We start from the raw sequence: 26,331 nt of genomic DNA on the forward strand, positions 1-26,331 counted from the left end.
CAGCAAACTGCCCCTCATAGACGACAGCACCACAGCAGAAAACCCTAAGTGAGTCGATCTTAAGTAGAGCAGCTGGCTTCAGTTTAATGATGTATTAGTTAGCTTTGCTATAGTAACAAACAACTCCCAAATCTCAGCGCTTATTATTAACACTACAACAAATATTTATTTCTCATTCATGTCACAGTCAATGGCTGCAGGCCAGCTGCTTCAGCTCTGCTCCATGTGTTTTAGCATCCAGCTGAAGGAACAGCCCCACCCTGGGAAATACATTCCCAGGCAGAGGGAAAAGAGCATGAGCCCACTGCGCCATGCTCTGCAAGCTCTGCCTCGACATGTCCACTCACATCTCTCTGCATCAGGAGAAGGGACGAACCCTCCCCACTGGGGGACGGGGCGGGCAATGCAAGCTAAGGACTTATAAAATCCTCTAGAAAGGAGGAGGCAAAGAGTGGTAGACAAAAATACAACAAACGACAGTGACTCAATGTGCAAAAAGATTTTCCAGCTTAAAAGACATAAAATTCTAAACAAATGTGAAAACTGATATACTGTCTAAGTATGTCACGGGTCTCCATATGCAAAGATCAGCAAACATGGCAAACTTTTTAGGAGTTCTAGAGGACCCTCAACGTGCAGATCTTTATAAAAGATGGAGAAATAGGACCTGGCTTCCCAGCCCCATCTCACCCCAAGGCACCTACAGGATCCCAACAGAGCAGGCCTCTGTGCTCATGACGGACCTCTTAGCATTAACACCTTACAATCACACACGTGGTTGTGTATGTGTGCAGTGTGAGGCACACAGCTGCAGAACCAAGTCAGTGGATCATGAGTCTTCAGGTCAGAGCTGGAGGCTGGTGGTTAACACAACTCAGAGTGAGTCCAAGGATGTCATCAGCAAGGCACAGAGTTCAGTAGCAAGAGAGGAAAGTGAAGGCCTGCTAGAGCTCAGCAGTCTGTCCCGAGAGGCTGAAGTTCAAGAAGGCAGCAGCTCCTCCCCAACCGTGATGCAGGGAAGGCCTGTCCCTGGGGTGGCAGGAATAAAGTGTTGGGTTCGAGGAGTAGATCTTGCTGATTCAAGAGTGCTGGACTCCAGGCTGAGGTGGGGGAGGGAGGAGGTCCAGGGAGCCTGGCTCCCACAGCATGGCCCAGTCACTTTACCTGGTGTACCTTTTTCCCCTGGAGATAATTCCTACAAAAACCAGAGGATCCTACACAAACCAAAAATGTTGGTGTCAGGGCTTTTACAAAGTACCTGCAGTGAACACAACAAAAAAGAGGGATAATTGAATTGCAATCTTAATCATCCATGGACTTTCCCAACAATAGTCAAGGTGAACCTTTAGATGTGAGCCAACATTAAAAAGCAAGTTTAGCACATTTATTTGCTTAGTTGTTTATAAGTCTGCAAATTAGCATGACCCCCTCCCCATTAGAACCTAGCCAGAACCTTTGGGCCAGTCCTCTTGGCCCTCTAGCATCATGTATGCTTATGGCTAAACATGAAATAAAATAAGAACATGCTTTCATTCCTTCATTCAACAGTACGCACCCAGGGTAAGCCAGGTCTTGTGCTGAAAAAAAACAGATTAAACAACAAACAAAAGCCACCATCACTGACTGGAGGGAGGGAGATAAATGACGACAGCAAGGCACAACTGTAGAAGCATTTCTGAGGTACAGTGTTAGCCCAAAGAGACAGAATTCCTGTACGGGAAAGGGAAATCAGGAAAGGTTTCTGTAAGCTGTCACGTCTCAGCTTACATTAACTGGAAAAGGGGTCCTGATGGGCATAGGGGAGCAAAAGCCAGGAGGTGCACTTGGAGCTTTTGCTGTTGCTGGGCATAAAGCAAATGGAGCAGGCATGCCCGACAGCAGGCAAGGCCTTGGACTCTCAGGTCCAGGGGTTTCTGCACCACCCTGTGGGCTCGGATCTGGGCAGAGGAGCCTGTATCACGGCCCAGCACCCAGTTCAGAGTTTGAAGTTTTTGGTCCGAAGTTACTCTGTGCTGGGTAGTCTCTTGCCTACGCTAATCATTTAAAAAATAATGACTTCCAATGTATTTATACTTTCTCAGAAGCAAGAAATTGGTTTTCCTCCATCAATCAGTCTGCTTTAAATTTAAGATTTCTCCCCATTTTCTTGAAGATAAGGTAGAGTAGACCTCAGGCCTTTAAGAATTCTGGATAATTTGCTAACAATTGAGAAAATTAAGAGCTAAAAATCTGTCTATAAACTAGAAGGGTAACTTAGGGCCAGAAAAAAAAATGCTGCCAAGAGAAGTCTTCAATCATATCTGAAGAAATCCTCACCTCCTGCCTGCCAGGCCAAAGCAGGAGCATCAAGACCAGCTAGACATTCTCACTGAATCAGTCAACACATCACCAAGTCCCATCCCAAACACCTCCTAAACATCAACCCACCCCTACTTCACGTCTCACCACTGAACAGTACACTTAAGATCTGTACACTACCTGGTACATTTTACCTAAACGCCTCTGGGACTCCACACACCATCGTCAGGATTCATGCTCCCTAGAGCACTCAAGGCTGCTGCACACGGCCCTAACACGGTCCTCCAGCCTCATTTCCAACCCAACCACCATTTTCAAACCAAACCACCCGTAACTTAGCACACTGGACTCTGCCTAAATCCAAAACATTTGCTTTGCTCAAGGCTCAGGGAAAAGTGGCCCAAGGGTCAACTATAAAGCTACTGAGGCCATAATCTTACAGTCCAGGAGCCCCCAAAGCTAAGAGACAACTGCCAAATCCAACTGGCTCCCAATGCAACTAACCAAGGTGCCTCTTACAGTGCATCAGAGCACTGACTCCTACTCTCTCTCCTACCTGAGAAATATGTAGTCAAGAGTTATTATCCTCATTTTAGAGATGAGCCAGTGTGGGCTCAGAGGCACACAGCCACTAAATGACGGTGTCTGACTTCAAGTGCCAATGCTCTTTCCATACGACAACATCAAGGGGCACAGGCACAATCAGGAACAGGAGGGCCATCCCAGCTGTCTTTGGTACAAAAGCCAGGCAGCAGTTTCTGCTTCAACCAGCCCCACTCACCTCCCCCTGAGGATGTCAAGGCTGCGGTGCAATGGGCTGAGTCAGCACACTGCAACCTGTTTGGCCAAAAGCCTGGGCCAGTCTCCGTGGGTTGCTGTCTCACAATTGTGCATCCGGGACAGAAGGGAGGGGAGTACAAGGCCAGTGCTCAGCAGTGAAACGAGAACCCGGCTGTGTCCCTGGGATGGTGCCTGAGCATCGTTCCTGGTCTACTCAGCCCCATGAAGGTGACTTACCTGGGGTGCTGTAGCACCTGCAGCAGGGTGCTACTGGGAGGCACGCAGTATAGTTCTGCCCTGTCCTCATCCTCAAAGAAGACCTGTAGGATGAACAGAGAAGTCAGACACCAGTAAAGGGCTTCAGCGACACTAGGCCAAATCTGGGGAAATGTATAAGAGATGGCAACTGCTGAGACTCAAATCCAGGTCTGTGAGCCTTCTTTCCCTAACAAGTCAGTTGTAGAGCCATTAGGTATGGGGAAAGAAAGCAGCAGTGGCCCAGAGCAGAGGAAGAGATGTCCACACAGGAGATAGCCCTGCACAGGTGTCAAAGCCCGGCCAGCAGAGATGTGCGTTCTCACTGTGACTGGCCAGCCAAGCCGAGTGAGAAGGGCAGCCACTCATGGCAGGGGGAGTCCTGCTGAGGGGAATGAGGACCCACGCTGGATAAGAAAGACATCCATGCAGGATGCTGAGCAGTGCAGGGCAACAGCATATGTAGGATGAGGAGGGCACCATGCTGGGGCAGCAGGCTGATGTGGGGAGTCAGTCCAAGTGAGGTGGGGAAGGTTCCCCATGGGAGAGGGGATACTGGTGCTGACAGGAGGAGAATTAAACACAGGGAGACTGATAAAACAAATACATTAATAATAAAAGAAGCCACTGTAAAAATAGAGAAAGGGTTGTATTGGATTAGAATTGGAGATACCAGTGACAGCTCATGTTTTTACACACACACACACACACACACACACACACACACACACACACGCCAATGGAGCAGTGAGCATCCTCCTCCCCTCACCCCTGTACTTATGAGTATAACTACAACACAGATCTTGACTTCTAAATGCTATTTTCTGCTAAAAAGAACCAAAGTTCCTTCGGAAAAATGGCTGATTCTAGAGCTAAGGCCAAAAAAAGCACAATTTGAGCCTTAAACGCCTTGTAACACAAAGCAAGGAAGTGCTTTAAAAATGGAGACAAGTCCGAAGGACACAGAAGCAAATTTGAAGAACTCCCACTGACCAAATCCGAGACGTCTTGAGCATAATATAACCACAGTAATAGATTATAACTCAATTAATAAAATAAGAAACCATAAACCCACTGACATAAACAATGGTTTGATGAACAAGAAGATATCTGTATCATTTCCAAGAACCTCCCTTTATAATACTAACTACAAAGGGGAAAAGAGTAACTTCATGCAGTACAGAAGCTTGTATACCCCTACCTCCGTCAAGTGATGAAAGTGAACATCATCAGTAACGGGACCTTTGAAATTATGACATCTGACAGGATGCAACAAGAAGATAGCACTGCTTCTGTGATATTCCAGGCAGATACACATAATCTAGGTCACAAAGATACATAAGACAAACCCACTTTCCACAAAATAACTGGTCCCTAACCTGCAAAAGTGGTAAGATCAAGAAAGTTGACATAAGACTGAAAATCTTCTGTAGCTCAAAGGAGACTAAAGAGACATGAGCACTAGATACAATACTACGTGGGATTCTTTCTGCCATAAAGAACATTACCGGTGATTGGCAGAGGGGATCAAGATGGTGGGAACAGGAAGGTATGGAGCTCACTCCCACACATACACATCAAAAATCCATCTACATGCAGAATAATTCCCACAGAAAACTAACTAGAAACTGGCAGATCTCCCATACAACCAAACCTGCAAGAAAGATCTCCACATAATCAGGTAGGACAGGGAAAAAAATAAAGCATCAGGCTGGGAATCGCACCCCTGGAAGGGATCTATAATGAAGGGAAGTCCACATGGATGGACCCTCACCCTGAGGAGCCTGCGTGGCAGCTGGGAAATCCACTGACACAGACTGTACAAGTAAGCACATGTGCTGGCCTGCTGACAATCGGGACGGACAGAGACCTGCACTGGAGGCTGCCACCTCGATACGCACTTCCCAATCCAAAGGACCAATACCCCAGCCCCACACCCCACACCACAGCCTGGAGTGAGACTAGGGCAAAGGTTCAGTCTAGCTGTGCAGACAGACTAGAATGATGTGGTCTGAGCAGAACCACGGAGACCACTGTCAGTGCACACACCAGGGTGGTGGGTCAAACCGGGCAGACATGTCAGCATGTGCACCTGGCATCACAAGGGCATACAGCAGCTAAGCACTGAATCTCAGGCAGAAAGGCCCTGGGAGAGGACTTGACCTAGCTACACAGAGAGAGACTGAGAGCCTGGGATGTGACCTGGGGGAGATGCAGAACCCACTGTCAGCACCCAAACAGCAGGGGCGAGTCAAGCTACAGGAGACACTGCCAGCACACGCGCTGGGCCGTGCTGCAAGAACACGCAGCGGCTCGGTGGTCAGGACCTGCACGGTACCTGCAGGGTTGGTTTCCCAAGGGAAGCGGCCTCCTTCTGCCCACTCCACACGGCACCTCACTGTCAGATCCAGAGCGGACAGGTCCCGGGAGAGGTCTACCACAGAGGCGGCCCAGGTCCCAGGTGGCACCACACCCACCTCAGTTCCTGCAGCCACAATGCCCTGACCCCCAACTCCAGCCTACTCCACACCACAGCCTTGCACTAGATCTGGGACAATCACAACAGAGAAAAGGATGCGGCCTTGGGCTGCTTCTGAGGGGAACCATGGTGGCGCTCACCGAGACTGCATGGACTTCACTTGCTTCAGCAACCACCTTCTTTGGGGCAGGGCACACACTCAAGGGCAACGAAGCCTGATCCATCCTGACGCTCGTGCCTTCTACCCCAGCAACGGGGAAGCAGACCCTGCCTGGTGAGACATGGAGCAGAGAGGAGGCCCCACCGCACATCCAAGGCAGGCTCTAGACACACCACCCCACCAACCACAGCCCCACCAAGGGGATAACAGCACACTCAAGAAAGATGTGGCTGGCATCCATACCCCAAACAGCCCTCACACCAAAAATACTGGACACACTCTAAGCAGGAATGCTTTTTTAAGACCACAATAGGTAACTGTTTTCATAAATTCAGAGAGATAGTGACAGTGAAGTAAAATGAAAAGGCAGAGGAACTTCTTCCAGTTAGAAGAACAGAATTCCCCTGAAAGAACAAATAATAAAACAGACCTCTCCAGTCTATTAGACCTCAAGTTCAAAAAGGAGGTAATAAAAATACTAAAGGAATTAAGAAAGATTATCAGTAAAAATGCTGATCACTGTAAAAAGGACTAGAAACTATAAACATGAATCAATTGAAATTAGACAATTCAATTGCTGAGATTAAAAACCAACTCTAGAAGTAATGAATAGCAGACTAAATGTCACAGAACAAATAAGTGATCTGGAAAACAGAAGAATGAAAACTACCCAATCAGAAGAGTAGACAGAAAGACAAATTAAAAAAAAAAAAAACATATGAGATCTAGAGATTAATATAACTCATGCCAACCTACACATAATAGAAGTTCCAGAAAGCAAAGAGAGAGAAAAGAAGATCAAAAATGTATTTGTAGAAATTATGGAAGAAGATTTCCCAAACCTAAAAAAAAAAAAAAAAAGAAAGATATCCAGGTACAGGAAACACAGACGGACGGTTCCAAACAAAATGAACCTGAATAGATAGAGAACAAGACACAACATAATTAAAATAGCAAAAGTTAAAGAGAAGATTCCAAAGTCAGCAAGAAAAAGACAAAGAGTCAGTTAAAGAGGACCCCGAGTAAGGCTATTAGTTGATTTGTTTGCAGAAACATTGCAGTCCAGAGAATGGCATGATATAGTCGAAGTCCTAAAGAGGAAAAATCTACAACCATACCCAGCAAAACTATCATTGACAAAAGAAAAAAGGATAAATAATTTCTTTTAGACAGGCAGAACTAAAAGAATTCAGCAATACTAAGGGTCTTTAGTGGGCTTCCCTGGTGGCTCAGAGGTTAAAGCGTCTGCCTGCAATGAGGGAGACCTGGGTTCGATCCCTGGGTCAGGAAGAGCCCCTGGAGAAGGAAATGGCAACCCACTCCAATATTCTTGCCTGGAGAATCCCATGGATGGAGGAGCCCGGTGGGCTACATTAGTCCATGGGGTCACAAAGAGTCGGACACGACCAAGCGACTTCACTTTCATGGGTCTTTAGTACTGAAAGGTCTTCTCTAAATAAAAAAGCAGCAGAATCTATTGGAAAGGAAGATCACAGTGGGAAAGGCAAATATATAAAAGGATAGATCATTTAAATAAGCCAGTACACAGATTATAAAACCAAAAAATTCTGTAAAAGCAATTAAAACTATAATTAATAGCAAAAGGATAAATGAGATGTAAAATAAATAGGACATAAAAATCACAAAATGTGGGGGAAGGAAGTATAAAGAAGAAAAGATCAAGTTGTATTCACTCCACGGTCACAAGGACTGTTCAATATACATCAATCAATCAGTGTGATGTATCACATTAACGAAAGGAAAGACAAAAGCTATGCGATCATCTCAACAGATACCAAAAAAGCATTTGACAAAATTCAACATCCACTCATGATAAAAACTCTCAAAAATGGGCAGAAGACCCAAACTGACATTTCTCCAAAGAAAACACACAGGTGGCCAACAGAGACATGAAACGATGCTCAACATTGCTAATTACTGAAGAAATGCAAATCAAAAACCACAGTGAGGTAACACCACACACCAGTCAGAACGGCCATCATTAAAAAGTCTATGAATAAATGCTGGAAAGGATGTGGAGAAAAGGGAGCCCTCCTGCACTGTTGGTGGGAATGTAAATTGGTGCACCCACTATGGAAAGCAATGTGGAGGTTCCTTAAAAAGCTAATAGTTACAATATGATCCAGCAACCCTACTCCTGGGCATATATTCAGAGAAAACTAACTTGAAAAGACACATGTATCCCAATGTTAAAGGCAGCACAATTTATAATAGCCAAGAATGGAAACACCACAAGTGCCTATCAACAGATGATTGGTTTAAGAGGATGTGGTATATACATACAACGGAATACTACTCAGCCGTTAAAAAAAAATTGCCTTTTGCAGCAACATGAATGGACCTAGAAAATATTATACTTAGTAAAGTAAGTCAAAGGAAAATATTATATGGTATCATTATGTTGGAATCTAAAAAATAATACAGGGACTTCCCCAGTGGTACAAGTGGTACAAGAAGACTCTGTGCTTCCACTGCAGAGGGTACAAGTTCAATCCCTGGTCAGGGACCTGAGACACCACACACCACACGGTGTGGCAAAAAAAATAAAAATAAAAATGAATCTACATGTAAAATAGAAAGAGACTCAAAGACACAGAAAACAAACATCGTTACCAAAGGGGAAAGATGTGGAGGATAAATTAGGAGTATGGGGTTAACAGATACAAACTTCTAAACGTAAAATACATAAGCAACAAAGATTTACTTTATAGTCCAGGGAACTATTTTCAATAGCTCATAGTAACATATAATGGAAAATAATCTGGAAAAAATATAACAATCACTTTACCGTATACTTGAGAAACTAAAACAATACTGTAAATCAATTAAAAAAGAAAACTTTTTAATTAGTAGTGTATGCAAAAAAAAGAAGTGTTTCTGGGGGCTAGGGGAAAAAATCTGTGAAAATTCTGATTCTGATGATTTATTGGGATCATGAAAGAAAATGTCCTTGTGTGTAGGAAACAAGACACTTAAATTTTCAGAGGAGACGGGGCATCAGTTGACATCTTACCCTCAAACAGTCAGAAGACAAATTTTTTTATTCTGTAAATTGTGATTTTTTTTCAAAGTTGCAACAGTGGCATGTTATTGAGCCTTAAAAAGAGTAAGATTCTGACCCATGCTACATCATGATAAATCTTAAAGATACTACACCAAGTAAATTAAGCCAGATTAAAAAGGACAAATACTCTATGACTCCACTTACGTGAGGCACCTAGAGTAGATCAATTCAGAGACAGAGAGGGGGAACAGAGTTCCTGAACATCAGTTCAGGATGATGAAAATGGAGACAGACAGTGGTAATGGTTGTACAACAATGTGGATGCACTTAATGCTACTGAACTGTACACTTTGAAATGTTTAAAATGGTAAATTTTATGTTTTTTATATTTTACCACAATTTTTTTTTAAAAAGGCAGTGAAACCTTGCTCCATCCTGATTCCCCCAACTCCAATTCCCATAGGACAAAAGAAAACTTCTCTCACCTCTAAATTATCAGGGCAGTATTTTTGCTCTAAATCCCAAGACGGTGTTTCACCAAACATCACCATTAGATGATCAATAAACCTAAGGAGATACAACATGTACTTTCTGGTATCAGTAACTCATAATCTGTTTTCCCACATCCCATCCCCTGGACACCAATTCACGGAGATATCAATAATGTATAAATCATGAAACGCAGGCCTAATCCATTTTGACAACAGTGCCCAAAATATGTGAATCATTTGTCCCCTTCAGTTCAGTTCAATTCAGTCCCTCAGTCGTGTTCGGCTTTTTGGGACCCCATGAACCGCAGCACGCCAGGCCTCCCTGTCCATCACCAACTCCCAGAGTCCACTCAAACCCATGTCCATTGTGTCGGTGATGCCATCCAACCATCCATCCTCTATCGTTTCCTTCTCCTCCTGACCTCGATCTTTCCTAGCATCAGGGTCTTTTCAAATTAGTCACCTCTTCGCATCAGGTGGCCAAAGTATTGCAGTTTCAGCTTCAACATCAGTCCCTTCAATGAACACCCAGGACTGATCTTTAGGATGGACTGGTTGGATTTCCTTGCAGTCCAAGGGACTCTCAAGAGTCTTCTCTAACACCACAGTTCAAAAGCATCAATTCTCTGGCACCCAGCTTTCTTTACAGCCCAACTCTCACATCCACACATGACCACTGGAAAAACCGTAGCCTTGACTAGACGGACCTTTGTTGGCAAAGTAATATCTCTGCTTTTTAATATGCTGTCTAGGTTGGTCATAACTTCCTTCCAAGGAGCAAGCATCTTTTAATTTCATGGCTGCAATCACTATCCGCAGTGATTTTGGAGTCCAGAAAAATAAAGCCAGCCACTGTTTCCACTGTTTCCCCATTTATTAGCCATGAAGTGATGGGACCGGATGCCATGATCTTAGTTTTCTGAATGTTGAACTTTCAGCCAACTTTTTCACTCTCCTCTTTCACTTTCTTCAAGAGGCTCTTTAGTTGTTCTTCACTTTTCTGCCATAAGGATGGTGTAATCTGCATATTTGAGGTTACTGATATTTCTCCCGGTAATCTTGATTCCAGTTTGTGCTTCATCCAGCCCAGCGTTTCTCATGATGTACTCTGCATATAAGTTAAATAAGCAGGGTGACAATATCCAGCCTTGACGTACTCCTTTTCCTATTTGGAATCAGTCTGTTGTTCTATGTCCAGTTCTAACTGTTGCTTCCTGACCTGCATACAGGTTTCTCAAGAGGCAGGTCAGGTGGTCTGGTATTCCCATCTCTTTCAGAATTTTCCACAGTTTATTGTGATCCACACAGTCAAAGGCTTTGGCATAGTCAATGAAGCAGAAATAGATGTTTTTCTGGAACTCTCTTGCTTTTTCGATGACCCAGTGGATGTTGGCAGTTTGATCTCTGGTTCCTCTGCCTTTTCTAAATCCAATTTGAACATCTGGAAGTTCACGGTTCACGTATTGCTGAATATCTGTCCAATTATGACATAGTAATTCTCTTTAACTTACTCAGGATTAACAACATTCCTATAATGAGCCACAGTCTAGCCATTAACTATGAAATCACATGTTAAAATCACTAGTTATATGTTTTCTAAAAAACATACCCTTCAGTTTTATTCATGTACTACTCCAATGCTTTCACCTCTCACAAGAGACAACTACCGGTGCTTGACAAACACTGTACTGTGGTGTTAGTATGACAGTGAGACCATGTCTCTCATTGCAAAGCTTCTTAGTGAAAGGAGAAATCAGCTATGGGTTAGAGAGATTATGCTAAACCAGAGTGTGAAATAAAACCCTCTAAAACTATTCTCTTCCCTCCTCACCCAACATTCTACCTGTCCATCCTGCTGAAAGAACAGGGAAGAGCAGGCAAGCACCGCAGAAGGCTCCCGGGGAAGGACGTTACCTGGAGTCCTCGTGAAAAGTAGAGACCAAGTCCGACTGGGCATACTCCGGGTACAGAAAGAGCACAGGCCAGCTCAGTCTCCCCTGGTCATCCACACTCAGCCTGGCTCCACAAGGGTTTTCAGAGCTGAGGCCATACAGGGCGAGCTCACTGAGACCTTCTGAGGCCAAGTCTTCATCCTCTCCAGGAGCTTCAGCGACTAGCCTGATGTTCCTAGCCTGGATTAAAGCAAACACATACATGTTATGTGAGAACGATGCAAACTCACTTCACTAAAACAGGGAAAACCGTAACATTACGAGCTCTGTGAAGGCCAGCTCTACACATGATTTGTCTTCATTATCCCTGACACCTGCTGAACTCACCTTTACCAGCCTTCTACCACAAGCGAGACTCTTGTCACAGACATGAACTAGACATAGTAATAAGTCCAACATAAGGGAAGAAGTAAAGCTGTGGAACTGCAGACCATGAATAATTAATTCAGCCTGGAGGCTGGAAGTGACTGGGGAATGCTAGGTCTTGAAAAATGATTCTGAAAGGCAGAAGAATTGGGGCGCAGGGGGAGTGGAAGGGCATTCTACCCCAGGGAACAGTCAAGGAACAGCATGTGCAAAGGTACTGAAAAAATGCAGAGAGTGGCATGTACAAAAATGGCAAATGTTTTCAATTTGGCTGGGATGTGGGATACTAAAAATTATACATACACTGACTTAATCTTGAGTCTGTCATAGAAATAAGGATAAATCAAAGATCTGAATGGTAGAGTCACCTCTTACGTATGCTCAGGGGAGTTTCCTAAGGCTAGCCCACAAGGGAAAAATGATATGTAATCAAAACTACCTTGATAGTATCTCCTACACCAGAGGTTTGCAAACTTTCCCTGAAAGGGTCAGATTAAGAAATATTTTAGGTTTTGTGGACCCGATGATCTCTGTGGATATTACTCAATTCTGCCACTGTAGTGTGAAAGTAGTCATTGGTAAGACACAAATAGGCAGGGCCATGAGCCACTGGCTGCAGCTTGCTGACCCCGGCTTTAAACCACTAAAATACAATATATTTGGGTATATTACTCTCTAGAGTAGTTCTCAAGTACACAGAAGTTTCAGATGCAGAGTTAAAGGAGAGTACCAAAATAATGTCTGTATGCCAATGTCTAGGCATTCTAATACTCCACATTTGAGAAAATGACCAAATCTCTCTGGAGTTATTCCCTTCTGTTTCATCTGTTAACATGTTGACAGATTTTCTGTTGTAGGGCAGGACTAGTGGAGTGCATCTTAGTACTGTGAAGTTCTCAAAGCCAACAAATAATTTTAAAGAGGTACATAATTTAACTCAACAAAGAATGAAATCAAGAACCAAACTCATAGCCAGTATTACCTCCCCTGTGAAGCCAAGGCTCAATAGGAGACATGTGAAAGCAAGATTTGGATCAGACTTTTCCTACATTTATTTAAAATGTAGGAGAGGGAAGGGGAGGTAGAATTTTGTGTTATTGTGATAGTTAGGAGAGCTACATCCTAAAATCACTTTCTCAGGATGCAGTGTAACACAGGGACTAAGAGCAAGGACCTAGCTGTGTGAGGTTTCTCTGAGACTATGTGGAATAAGAAGGAACAAGAAGACCCACCTCAGAAGGCTACTATTAACCCATAGCAACTATTCAGTATGTGTTACCTGAAACCAACATATGCATACAAGTGAGACAGCTGACTGAACTCAGGGGGTCTGACTTGTCACACTGCTTCACCAAAAGCAGAAAGAAAATGAATAACTCACTCAGGTAAAGCATCCCCAGAAAGGTTCCCAATCAACTTCACGATGAGTGAATTCTGCAAGACCACAGGGCAGAAAGTTTGAGAACTCACCTTGATGGCACGGAGTAAAGCCTCATTCTGATCCTGCTTCTTCTTTTCTTTCAACTTTGCTTTCCTTATATCCCTCTGTTCAGTTCGCTGAAAATGAAAAATTCAGATGCATCAGCTCTAGGGAACTTGCCTCCTCTCCTCTTCTGTTACTCCAGCCTGACCCTAAACAGCTATCTCTTGTCTCTATTCAACTCTGGCTCCTGTATATCAAGGAACACCAGTGGCTGGATTCAGTTCGATAAACATTTAAGAAGCACATGTCTGGGTGCTAGGCCCAGTGGCAGCAGTAATGTTAAAACCTATCCAAGGAACTCATAGTCTACTGAGGGGAACAGACATATGAAAAGGTCCAGTGTTAGCCTGGTAGTATGAACTGAGTGCTATGAAACACAGAGGAGGGAGTAATGACTGATTCTGCCCCATGGAGGTGGTTTAGACAGAAACCAGATGAAAGAGAAAGGGCATTCTTGAAAGAGGTCCTGACATAAGGGCCAATGGGGCATTAAAACGTCTCTGTTATGGATGGAGTACAGGAAAACACACTGGGAAAAACCCAGGCCAAGAACATATCAGAGACTCTGCCCTGGGCCAAAAACTTATCACAGACTGCCTTTTGCACAATTACAGTTCATGAGAGAAAAATATCACCAGTCTACTTCATCTGTCAGAACTATAACTCAGATTTCCTTTTCCTAACAGTCTACCCAAAACCAGCTGATCCTACTCCAACTCTCAGGACTGTGATTAATAGGGGCCAACTTTTTCTGTAAAGGGCCAGATAGTAAGTATTTTAGGCTTTGCAAACCATGCACATGTTAAAGCTAAAAGATCTCCAGTCTCATCTATCTGTACATCTATGTGTACATTATGCACATAAGATGGATGTCTCTATGGAAAATATTATCAAAATTTAATGTAAAAGGAAGCTCTATTTAACAGACTTAAAAGTAAACACAAATTAACTTTTTCTAAATATAATGGAAACTGGCATAACAAATGCCTGGCCAGAATGAATTTCAGATTCACATCTCGGAAATATTCAATATTAAATTATACCTGATAATGAAGCTAGCTTAAGCTTGTTGGTTTAACCAATGTAAACATGTCTTACTTATTGTACTTAGGCTAACCAAGTTCATGTTATTTCTGCTGCAGAGTCTGTTAGCAATTGTTAACTGAAAAAAAAAAAAGCATAACCTAAAAAGGTGAGAATTTTGTTTTATTTGCAAGACTTGCCGAGGACTTAAACATGGGAGGCAGCCTCTAAGATAGCTCTAGGAACTGCTCTGAAAAGGTAAGGGAAGACTTCCCTGGTGGTACAGAGGATGGGAACACACCTGGCAATTCAGGAGACATGGGTTCAATGCCTGGTCCCACATGCCACAAGTACTGAAGCCCACACAACTAGAGCATGTGGCTTTGTCCTAGAGCTGACTTTTCTAGATGAAAAATAAGGAACTAATATGGATACAGAACGTTGTGAGATTTGGAAAAGGGAACCTTGAAAAAGAAGTTTTGTACACAGTCAGGTTGGAATTAAGTAAATTTAATTTACTAAATTAAAATTACTAATAGTAGTATGGGACAGGATTTAGTTCCTCTATTGAGAGAACAAAGTTTTCTTGGAACACTGCTTTTGCTAATAGACTGTATGAGTTGCTTTGCCTTTGCATGCTAAGTCGCTTCAGCTGGGTCCAACTCTTTGCAACCTTATGGACTGGAGCCCACGAGGCTCCCCTGTCCGTGGGATTCTCCAGGCAAGAATACTAGAGTGGGTTGCCATTTCCTTCTCCAGGGGAATCTCCCTGACACAGGAATCAAACCTAGGTCCCCTGCGTCTCCTGCACTGGCAGGTGGATGCTTTACCACTGAGCCACTTGGGAAGCAGAGACGATAGCTCAGAACATTCATACAGGACCTTCTAGATTCCCAGGAATACGTTGGAGCTTTTCAAAGACCCTACAGAATCTCATTCCCCAGCTTGTCCTTTTAAGTTTTCTGGTAAGCCTATTACTTGCCTCAACTGTTGAGGCAGGCAGATGAAATCTTACATAATTACCTCAAATCGTATTTAACAAATGCCTCCAATCCCAACCCTCTGTGAAAAAGCTTTTCATACTGGGATAGTTTCAAGATGCCTCAAATAAAAACAACTTGTGAGTTGGGTCCTCTAGATGGTCAAGTAATGACAATCCTCTGGGAATGGGGCTTAATACTGTTCTGCCTCCTCTGGTGGCTACCAGGATGCTCATTTTCACATAACTGTGGGCTGCAGGCTTTCAAGGCTACTATGGACCTTGGGAGAGAGGCGATGGGATAGGGCAAGGTAAAATGCCACAAAGCTTGCTGTTCTTAAGGAAGTTCAGCCATTACTTCCGAATAACCACTGCCCAGATTGCTGCAAGGCTTTGGTTCATTTCAGAGTTATGCTTTGGGCCCTGAAATCTCCCTTTAATCACACTTGTGCTGCAGGACACAGACGCTTCTACTTAGGTCCATAGAGGAAAACGACAGATGGGAAAGACAGGAGAGCTCATCAAGAATTAGAGACACCAAGGGAGCATTTCATGCAAAGATGGGCTCAATAAAGGACAGAAATGGTATGGACCTAACAGAAGCAGAAGATATTAAGAAGAGGTGGCAAGAATACAGAGAAGAACTGTACAAAAAAGATCTTCATGACCCAGATAATCACGAAGGTGCGATCACTCACACTCACTTAGACCCAGACATCCTGGAATGTTAAGTCAGGTAGGCCTGAGGAAGCATCACTACAAACAAAGCTAGTGGAGGTGATGGAATTCCAGTTGAGCTATTTCAAATCCTGAAAGATGATGCTGTGAAAGTGCTGCACTCAATATGTCAGCAAATTTGGAAAACTCAGCAGTGGCCACAGGACTAGAAAAGGTCAGTTTTCATTCCAATCCCAAAGAAAGGTAATGTCAAAGAATGCTCAAACTACCGCACAATTACATTCATCTCACATGCTAGTAAAGTAATGCTCAAAATTCTCCAAGCCAGGCTTCAGCAGTATGTGAACCGTGAACTTCCAGATGTTCAAGCTTGTTTTAGAAAAGGGAAAGGAACCAGAGATCAAACTGCCAACAACTGCTGGATCATCAAAAAAGCAAGAGAGTTCCAGAAAAACACCTATTTCTGCTTTACTGACTACACCAAAGCCTTTGACTGTGTGGATCACAATAAAATGGAAAATTCTGAAAGAGGTGGGAATACCAGACCACCTGACCTGCCTCTTGAGAAACCTGTATACAGGTCAGGAAGCAACAGTTAGAACTGGACACAGAACAACAGACTGGTTCCAAATAGGAAAAGGAGTACGTCAAGGCTGGATATTGTCACCCTGCTTATTTAACTTATATGCAGAGTACATCATGAGAAGCGCTGGGCTGGAGCAAGCACAAGCTGGAACCAAGATTACCGGGAGAAATATCCAATAACCTCAGATATGCAGATTACACCACCCTTATGGCAGAAAGTGAAGAACTAAAGAGCCTCTTGATGAAAGTGAAAAGAAGAGACTGAAAAAGTTGGCTTAAAACTCAACATTCAGAAAACTAAGATCATGGCATCTGGTCCCATCACTTCATGGCAAATAAATGGGGAAACAGTGGAAACAGTGGCTGACTTTATTTTTCTGGGCTCCAAAATCACTGCGGATAGTGATTGCAGCCATGAAATTAAGAGATGCTTGCTCCTTGGAAGGAAGTTATGACCAACCTAGACAGCATATTAAAAAGCAGAGATATTACTTTGCCAACAAAGGTCCGTCTAGTCAAGGCTACGGTTTTTCCACTAGTCATGTGTGGAAGTGAGAGTTGGACTATAAAGAAAGCTGAGCACCGAAGAATTGATGCTTTTGAACTGTGGTGTTAGAGAAGACTCTTGAGATTCCCTTGGACTGCAAGGGGATCCAAGCGGTCCATCCTAAAGAAGATCAGTCCTGGGTGTTCATTGAAGGGACTGATGTTGAAGCTAAAACTCCAATACTTTGGCCACCTGATGCGGAGAGCTGACTCATTTGAAAAGACCCTGATGCTGGGAATGGTTGGGGGCAGGAGGAGAAGGGGACGACAGAGGATGAGATGGTTGGATGGCATCACCGACACAATGGACATGGGTTTGGGTGGACTCCAGGAGTTGGTGATGGACATAGAGGCCTGGCATGTTGCAGTTCATGGGGTTGCAAAGAGTCTGACATGACTGAGCAACTGAACTGAACTGAAGGGCTCTTCTGCAGATAGGCTTGGCAACGGCCTTCCACAGTAGCCTTCTAGATACTCTCTCCTGTATAAGTCACTTTTGGAAATTCTGGCCATACCCAGTTGCCTGGGCTCAAAATTCTGTTACTGAATCATGTGGGTCCATACCTCTACTTATGTAGACATGACCAGAATGACTTCTGACTAAAACTTATCCCTGTTCAGGGCCAGCTCTAGGCTCCCACGGTACTGAAAATTCCCATTCCATAGTGTAAGCAGTGAAGAGAGACCTAGACCAAGAATCACTAGAACTGAAGTCTAGTTATAGAACAAACATGTGAGACAGCATTGCAGAGGACTAAGACTATAGACTCTAGAGCCAGACTGCCTGACTTTGAAGCCCAGCCTCACCAGCTATGTGACTTTCTGATCTCTCTGCTTTAGCTTCCTCACTAGTGGAAAGTCAATCAGAATATTGACTACCTTATAGGACTATGTGTGATTTAGACAGATTCATATAAGCAAAATTTTTAAATAGGACTTGGAACATACATACAGTAAGTGCTAATGTTGAGGTTTTTTGGGTAGTGATGGTCTGTTATTACTATTGTTTTTATCATCACTTTTGCTATTATGTACCAGAAATGTCACATTTCATCAGCAAATTAAAGATGTCTTAATGTTGGGAGTTACACAGCATTATAGAAGCCTAGGGCTTCCATGATGGCTCAATGGTAAAGAACCCGCCTGCCAATGCAGGAGACACTGGTTTGATCCCTCAGTTGGAAAGATGCCCTGGAAAAGAAATGGTAAACCAGTCCAATATTTTTGCCTGGGAGATCCCATGGACGGAGGAGCCTGGCAGTCTACAGTCCACGAGGTCATAAAAGAACAACAAACAAACAGAAGCCTAACATCTTAAGTGTTTAACTGTCTTTCCCCTCCTCTTTCAATAGCTATACTCCGTGTGCAGACTAGACTATGCCACTAGTCTATTTATTCAAATCATAATAGTCACAAATTTATCAAGTACTATATATTCTTCCTTACTTCTATCATGTTATAATTACTTATTTACTTCTCTGTATCCTCTACCTCATGGGTAGAGACTGATTCGGGATTGTGTCTGTTGTTGTTTTCTCCTTTCTTTAGACTTGTGGGATCTTAGTTCCCACACCAGGGATTGAATCTGGACCCTCAGCAGTGAAAGCACACTAACCACTGGACAACCAGGGAATTCCCTGGGTTTTGTTTTAAAGGAAAAAAAGTATACAATGACCCAAGATCCACTCTGGGAGATGCTAATTAATTTTGCCACCAACCTTCAACTTGTCTGCTTTAGCCCTCAGGTCCAGAAGCTTCTTCTCTGTGGCATCTATCTGCAGCCCCTCATCGCACCAGTTCACAGCCTCGACATAGTTTTTCAGTTCCAAATGGCAAGAGGCACCTGTAGAACCCAGCACCCTTAGTATCTAGGGACAAGATGCATGGAAAGAACCATCCTTGCACCTGACCCCCAACTTCAACCACCTACCAGCCAGTACCCTGAAGTTCTGGAAAATGGATGATTAAGTCCCTTTTAGTGCATTCCCAGACAAGGAACACTGCTTCTTGTATTTTAGATCAGAAAGGTTTCTAGGTCCCACTCAGCTCAAAACTCTCTTTCTGGTATCAAGGACTTTTAAAGTAGGAAAGGCTACAGCTTAGTGGCAAAAAACACGGTCTTTGGAACCAAAGAGATCTGGGCTGAAAATTTAGCTGTCATTAACCAACTAAACATTAGATAGTGGATTGAGTATTCCTGAGCTTTAGGCTGCTCATCTATAAATGAGAAGAATAAAGTCCATCTCAGATGACTTTAAATGGACAGAGAAAGCAGAATTCGCCTCAGTCACTCACAAAAGCAATGGCAAAACCAAACATGTTAGGTATCTCCTAAAACTGTTCTTGATGGCTACTAGTTTAAGCTGCCTCTCCTTTAATCAATCGTGTTTTTCCTCCAGTTAGACTCTTTGGGCTTTCTACAGAATTTAAAAACATCTGAACTAAAAAAATTTAAATGTCAACAGAATTTAACCTCATCTTCCAGAGATAGAGTGGGTGTCTTGCCAAGGCCAGACAGTAAGGTAAAAATGACAATTCAAGCACGCTACAGACTTCCAGCCTGTAGCAAATTCCACATGACTATACATAATTTATTTGCCCATCTTCTCTCCCTATAGCTGAAGGGCCTGGATCTACATAAACTCCTTAACCATGATTACATAAGCATAATTTTAATAAAGCATTTTAAGTTGGTCCGTGGAGATATAGAGATTAATATATAATGAATAAATTAAAGTTTACAAAGCACCACTAAGCTTCTCGAAGAAAAGGTGAAGTATGAAAGTAATAAAAGCAAATTATTACATACAAAGGTCAGACTAGGACAGAAAAAATAATCTGGGAACATCTGAACAATAGAGTTATCAGCAAAAGTCCCATAACTTATCTTTTAATTAACAATAACATGGCATTTGAAGATCTTGTCTTTCAATCAGCTAATTTGGAAAAAAAATTAGAAGGTGGCTTTCAGAACTGCTTTAATTAATTTTATTCTTTATTAATTTAAAATGAGGCGTTTCAATTTCTCTACCAATTCTTAAAACACAGAGGGTTGAATTATTCTCTGAAGAATTCTTTTAAAAATGGCATGTTGCTGCTGATAACGACTTAACACCAAGATTGCAAAAATAAGGTAACTTCATTAGTATCTTAGCACCTTAATATCAAAGCTTAAAATACTTCTGGTGCTGCGCATACCAACTTTTCCATGGTGACAGTCATACTGTAGCTCTACAGGACTTACCTCTTATTATTGCTTTGAGGTGGCAGGGTTTTAGCTTTCTGGCAGCCGTCACATCATTGAGAGAAGAACGAAAATTGCCTGACAAAACACCATTCAGTAAACAAGAAAGCAAGTTTTGAGATCAAATTATTTCCAAAATTTTTTATGTAGAAACAAAAACACTCTTGGACAATCTTAGAGAAATGAAAATCAGAGCAACTGTTTATAGAAAAAAAAAAGTTATGCTCATCAAGCACCTCAGAAATGTTTATAATAGCAAACAACCCACCAAACAACTATAAATGGCTAGTAAGCACATGGAAAAATGCTCAAAATCACTAATGATTAGAGAAATTAAGATTAACATGAAACTGAAAATTAAAAACAGGTAATACCCAATATTGGTGAAGATATGGTGAAAGGGCACTCTTAGAGTAAACCAAGAGAACAAATTAGCGTGCATATTGTATATTCACTCTGATCCAACAATACTCTTCAAAAAACTGATCCTCAAAATGGCTTGCAAAAAAACAAAGAAATGCTTGCAAAAAATGTACAATGACAAATGTAAAAGCATGTGAGCTGCTGCATTATTTTTAATTGTGAAAAGCTAAACTAAATATCCTCAATTTAGTAATGATGAAATATAGTAAATCCACACTATTGAATACAGCTATTAAAGGAGTAAGATAGATCTGTATGTAAAAGGTATGACAGGATGTCTTTCCTACATTGTTTTAAGTAGTGGGTCAATGTGTATAGAAGCCTATCTTTATAAAATAAACAAACCAATCTAAATATACAGGCACATGTACACACATATATACTTGTGTGCAATCATGAACACTGGTTATCCAACCTAGTTTATACTGTAAGTATTACTAACAGCTTGATATATACTTATTAATTTCACTTCTAAAGCTCTAGCCCCTGGGCAAAATTTTTCTCTAAAGGGCCATATAGTAAATATTTCAGACTTTACAGGCTACATATGGTCTGTTATACATTCTTTGTTTCATAATCCTTTAAAAAAATACTCTTAGCTCACAGGAGATCAGGGACCCAGATGTGGCCTGAGTCATAGTCTGCCAAATCCTGCTTTAGCCTAAATAATCAGAATTATCGGAAAAATTTTATCACTAACTTTGTTCATTTTTGCATTACTTAAAAAAGCCTAAAAGCAGCTATATACTCAACAACAGCAGTATAGTAAAACAAATAGTGTAAACACTGGTATGTCCATATGATGCAACTTCAGTATTCATAAATAATTTAATGACAGGTGAAATTGTTTACATTATAAAATTAAGTGAAAACTGAATACAGAATTGGAACAGCAGCATGATCTATGGAAAAAATACATAAAGAGAAATCCAAAAACTTCTGCTTAAAGGTAGTAGACTGAACATATGCATTTCAACCCCTATCACTTGACAAAAAAAAAAAGCCATTAATCCAGAGACAAGAACGACAAAACGGAACACATTTTAAAGCAGGAGAACAAAGAGACACAGACTAAATGACTAATTAGACTTGAGACAACTGAAGTCTAAGCCAGTAGAGAGAAAACTCAAAGCTACCAAGTATACTGAAAAGCCTACAAAGTACCCAGTACTCAGAAATCAACAGTAGCAGGTACCTCTGTGAGAGTGGATAAAGGGGTCTTTTGTTTAGTGTCTTCTGAGTCACACTTGACTCTGAGTCCTAATCCTAGCACTGCATACTCTTAAGGCAATTTATTTTACACATTAATTACATTTTACTACAGTCTCTTAACTCTGTTAACTAGGAATAAAGCTGTTAACCTTATTTACCTTACATAGTTGCTATGAACTCAAGAGGGATAAAAAAATGTGAAAGTGCTTTGTAAGCCATACCAGTGACATCATTTAAGGAATGTCTCTTGATTATTAAGCATTTGCTCCTCTGGTATTGCAAATACCTGTTTCTTGTTTTGTTTTTTTTTTCCTTGCAAGGTGCTTTTGGTCTTACTAGGCCTATACATAACATTCTTTAGTTCACCAAAAGGAACTATGTACCTCTTATTCACAGTGCAGTGCCTAGTACACAGCAAATGCTTTATATTTACTGTTTGAATAGGTAAATGAATGAAATTCCTTTAAGGAAAAGTCAGGTCTTACTCATTTCTATGATGCCAGTGCCTACCACAGAATAAGAACTCAGTGTGCTGAATGAAGAAAATGTATTCCTCCAGAAGACGATGACTGGGTTTCTAGTCCAGAGTTTGGCACTAATCAAAGGGGTTCTTTTCTAGGCCTTTGTAAAATGAGGGGGCTGGTTGGCTCAAATAATCTCCAAAGTTCTATACCACTCTTGCTTTTTAGAATTTTATAATGAAACAGGCTAAAAAAGAAAAAAATTGTAGATTATCACTGGAAAGAAACTCTGCTCCAAAGGTGATATGTCCCAATAGATCTATCCCAGCTAGACTTAAAGGCTTATTGTCTACCAATCCCTCAGAAAAGGCTGAAGTCATTCCCAGGTCCTCTCTAAAACTGTGATAAGAAACAAGGGTTTAATATGCCTAAGATTAGATACCAACAATGATGTCACCCAAATAATCAATCAGGGTTTCCCAAAGTCATGTCTGCAAAACAGTACTGCATGTTAATAAGTGTTACTTGAAAAGGAGGCTCACAAAACCTGAGAATCACAGGAGAAGGTTCTCTGCTGTAGGTTTTCTCAGTATTAACATACTAATGTGTACTGTAAATCTCCAGTGAAGAGGCAGCACTGTCCTATTTTACTTGTCCAAGGAACGTTTTACTTCAAAGGGCCCACAGATTACTGAAAAACTCTCCCGTGGATTAATATAGTTTCTCTCACAGAAAGAACTTTATCACCTTAATCCTTCTGGCATCCTTGAGAGGAGGCCAGACACAAACAAACAAACTTACTTTTGAGAGAGAAGCATCTGGGCTCAAAAATTCCAGATCATACCAACTCATGTATTAAGGTATTTGATGTTACTCATTTGGCTCAATGGAGAAGGCACTAGCAACCTACTCCAGTACTCTTGCCTGGAGAAACCCATGGACGGAGGATGCTGGTAGGCTGTAGTCCACCAGGTCTCCAAGAGTCAGACGCGTCTGAGCAACTTCACTTTCACTTTTCCCTTTCACGCATTAGAGAAGGAAATGACAACCCACTCCAGTGTTCTTGCCTGGAGAATCCCAGGGATGGGGGAGCCTGGTGGCTGCCGTCTACGGGGTCGCACAGAGTTGGACACGACTGAAGTGACTTAGGAGCAGCAGCAGCAGCATTTGGCTTAAATAGTAAGAATTATACAATCTATCTGACATCCCTTTTCATCAATCTACCTGGAAAATCAAAGTTTAGCTAAAGTAAGCTATCTTAAGGTTTCTGGGATAAACAGCTCCTTTTCCTCTGACAACTCAAACCCTCCCCACTAGCCATCATGTAATAGTTTTTTATCATAAGTTAATCTTTTAGAAAGTACTAAATAACAGAATAAATTACCCAGATAGTATTGTGCTGCTGCCCGATTAGTATAAAGAACAGCATTCAAATCAGGGTCTGCACATTTCTTCTTTAATCCTTCAGTGTATGAAATAACAGCTTTCTTATAGTCTTTTTCTTTAAAGTAATCATTGCCCTCGTCTTTGTAAGTCCTGGCCTGATCTGCAAAAAAGAGAAGAAAAAAATCACTATCCCCTATTTTTTAAAGGGCTCATTAAAAATCTAAATCACACAATAACGTAATGACAAACCAAAAAGAACCAATATGGAAAGAAAGCTCAAAAATGAATGCTATAAAACAGGTATCGATATGGAGAAATAAAATCACATGTACTTAACTACAATCAATCCTAAATATCCTACAAGGTAGATTATTAAGTGCTCACACACACAAAAAAAAGCATAAAGGAAAAAAGTACACTTATCTCTTGAAGAGAGGGCTTTAATTACAGAAGAAATGGGGGGGGGGGAATTACACTACTGTTTTTTAATATGTTGTTTGAGTCCCTTGAAGGCAAATTCCCCTCCTCACTTTAGCAAAAGCCTACAAAATTGTTACAATTCAGTTCAAATTTCCCACCCATTGAAAGCCCACTCCTACACCCACCCCCACTTTGGTGTTCCAACAGCACCTATAATACCTTGGCATTTATTTCATAGGTTTGTCTTGATTCTTTAGGACAACTGACCTATCCACTGGAGTGTGACCTTTGAGGGCAATCGCATTCCTTCCTGTGTCCCAGTGCCCAGTATTTAGTAGGTATACAAAGAAGTATATGTGGAATAAATAGTGACAACTTAGCTGGGGCTAACTACTTCCGTTATTTATCAAAACCTTCCTGACTCACACTTTATCTCAATTTAATGGAGGAGCTTAGAGTGTCACTGAAGATACCTTCTGGAGATCGCTCTTCATCAAAAATAATTGACTGCAGGCAGGCCAAGTCAGGATTCTCCAGGGGATCAATTTCTGATGGCGAGTTCTTCATAAACAGAGGAATCTTTTCAAATTCCTGGAGGTTGTTAAGAGAAGAATGAACTATACGAATACAATTTCCCACTGAGTAGACCCAATCCCAGATCTCCACGTCAAAGTTTTTTCTCACTCATCATAATTTGCAAACCCTCATGACATCTCTCCCTCCCCAGCCTCAGTGTCCCACCTGTAAAATAAGAGTGCAGAATACCTAAAGACCCTTCAGTTCTCACATTCTTACAAGACCGGCAGTAACTACCAAACGAGTTGAACGCTCGTTTGTTCCTGGCACTTCACCCATCCTCTCACTTGAGCTTCGCCACCATCCTACGAGATTGGTGCTCCACTCAAGAGGAATTTTACAAATGAGGGGACGGTCTCAGATAAGCGGTGAACTCACAGGTTTCTGACTCCAAAACCTGAACATCTAAACATACTGCCAGCTTAAGAAGACCCTCAAAGCTTCGGGGCCGATTTTTAACACGCAAGTAGAAACCGCCTATCCGCCGGCATCGCCAAACCTCGGCGGTAAAGCGCCTCAGCGCCCGGGAGGCCCCAGGAGTTGGGACGACGCCCACGCACGCACGTGCTGAGACCCCGGGCCCGCCCACCTCCTCCCACTGGCTCTCGTGGAAGCCGCCACGGTAAGGCTGACTCTGGAACTTTTCCAAGAACGAGTCCATGCCGTCGTCAAAAGTGGCGTCCGGCTCCTGCCGCTCCATGTCTGCTTTCTAGCGATCCAGCCACCGCCGGGGCGCCGAGAACCTTACGGCAGCTTCCGGCGGCGCGGGTGCCCCCTCTCAATCTTCCGGGTGGCGCCGGCGTGCTGCTTCCGGCGTTCTGGAGGCGTGGCCGACCCGACTCCACCCCTCCCCCGGGAAGCGCCTACTCTCCCGCGTACTTTGGAATACTTTCGGGGCCGTGGGTGAGCCCAGTGCCCCAGAGTAGCGCACGGTCGCTTAGTTCACTCGTTTATTTAACCAGTCAGCACGTTTCCTAAGCTCCTTTCTCGTGCCAGTCCTGTTGTAGTCGCTGGGCATACAGTGCTGGGCAAATCAAGTAAAACCCCTGCTCTCTAGGAGTTGATAAAGTAGAACGGAGAAAGTGAGAGTGTTAGTCACTCAGTGGTCTCCGACGCCTGGCGGACCCCATGGACTAGGCCTGCCGGGCTCCTCTATCCATGGAATTCTCCAGGCAATAATACTGGAGTGGGTAGCCATTTCCTTCTCTAGGGGATCTTCCCGACCCAGGGATTGAACCCTGGTCTCCTGCATTGCAGACAGATTCTGTGCTATCTGAGCCACCAGGGAAGCAGTATGCAGAGCGGATAGACAGACAATAAACAAGACACGGGAGTTTGTCACGTGGTAGCAAGGACTGTGGGAGAAAAGTTTTAAACAGGGTGGGCACGCATTCAAGCAAAGAAGCTTGGAAGTGGTCAGGGGGTGTCTGGGGAAGAGCATTCCCCAAGGAGGGAACAGAGGAGGCTAAGGGTGCGAGGTGCAGAAAAGACGGTGAGTAGCAGGTAGGT

At 42.6% G+C, this 26,331-nt stretch overlaps 1 protein-coding gene across 1 annotated transcript; it reads right to left on the reverse strand.

Moving 5' to 3' along the window:
- Nucleotides 1–484: 484 nt before the first annotated feature.
- On the reverse strand, nucleotides 485–25,589 carry TTC4 (tetratricopeptide repeat domain 4). Its single transcript, XM_065912300.1, has 10 exons — nucleotides 25,412–25,589; nucleotides 24,720–24,837; nucleotides 23,825–23,986; nucleotides 20,345–20,422; nucleotides 18,819–18,943; nucleotides 13,277–13,363; nucleotides 11,403–11,620; nucleotides 9,483–9,564; nucleotides 3,316–3,398; nucleotides 485–1,258 (listed from the first exon to the last, which is right to left on the reverse strand). The coding sequence occupies exons 1-10, from the start codon at nucleotides 25,520–25,522 to the stop codon at nucleotides 1,156–1,158; spliced, it is 1,167 nt and encodes a 388-aa protein (XP_065768372.1). The 5' UTR covers nucleotides 25,523–25,589; the 3' UTR covers nucleotides 485–1,155.
- Between the last annotated feature and the right edge of the window lie 742 nt (nucleotides 25,590–26,331).

This window comes from Muntiacus reevesi, chromosome 1, assembly GCF_963930625.1.
Source record: "Muntiacus reevesi chromosome 1, mMunRee1.1, whole genome shotgun sequence".
Classification (NCBI taxonomy): domain Eukaryota; kingdom Metazoa; phylum Chordata; class Mammalia; order Artiodactyla; family Cervidae; genus Muntiacus; species Muntiacus reevesi.

Excerpts from the sequence above, each read along its gene's own strand:
- TTC4 (XM_065912300.1), bottom strand. The coding sequence starts at position 25,522 with ATGGAGCGGCAGGAGCCGGACGCCACTTTTGACGACGGCATGGACTCG. Across the intron at positions 3,399-9,482 it reads ACTGCCCTGATAATTTAGAG|GTCTTCTTTGAGGATGAGGA; the intron begins GTGAGAGAAGTT and ends TTCATCCTACAG. Across the intron at positions 1,259-3,315 it reads CAGGTGCTACAGCACCCCAG|GTACTTTGTAAAAGCCCTGA; the intron begins GTAAGTCACCTT and ends TGTTCACTGCAG.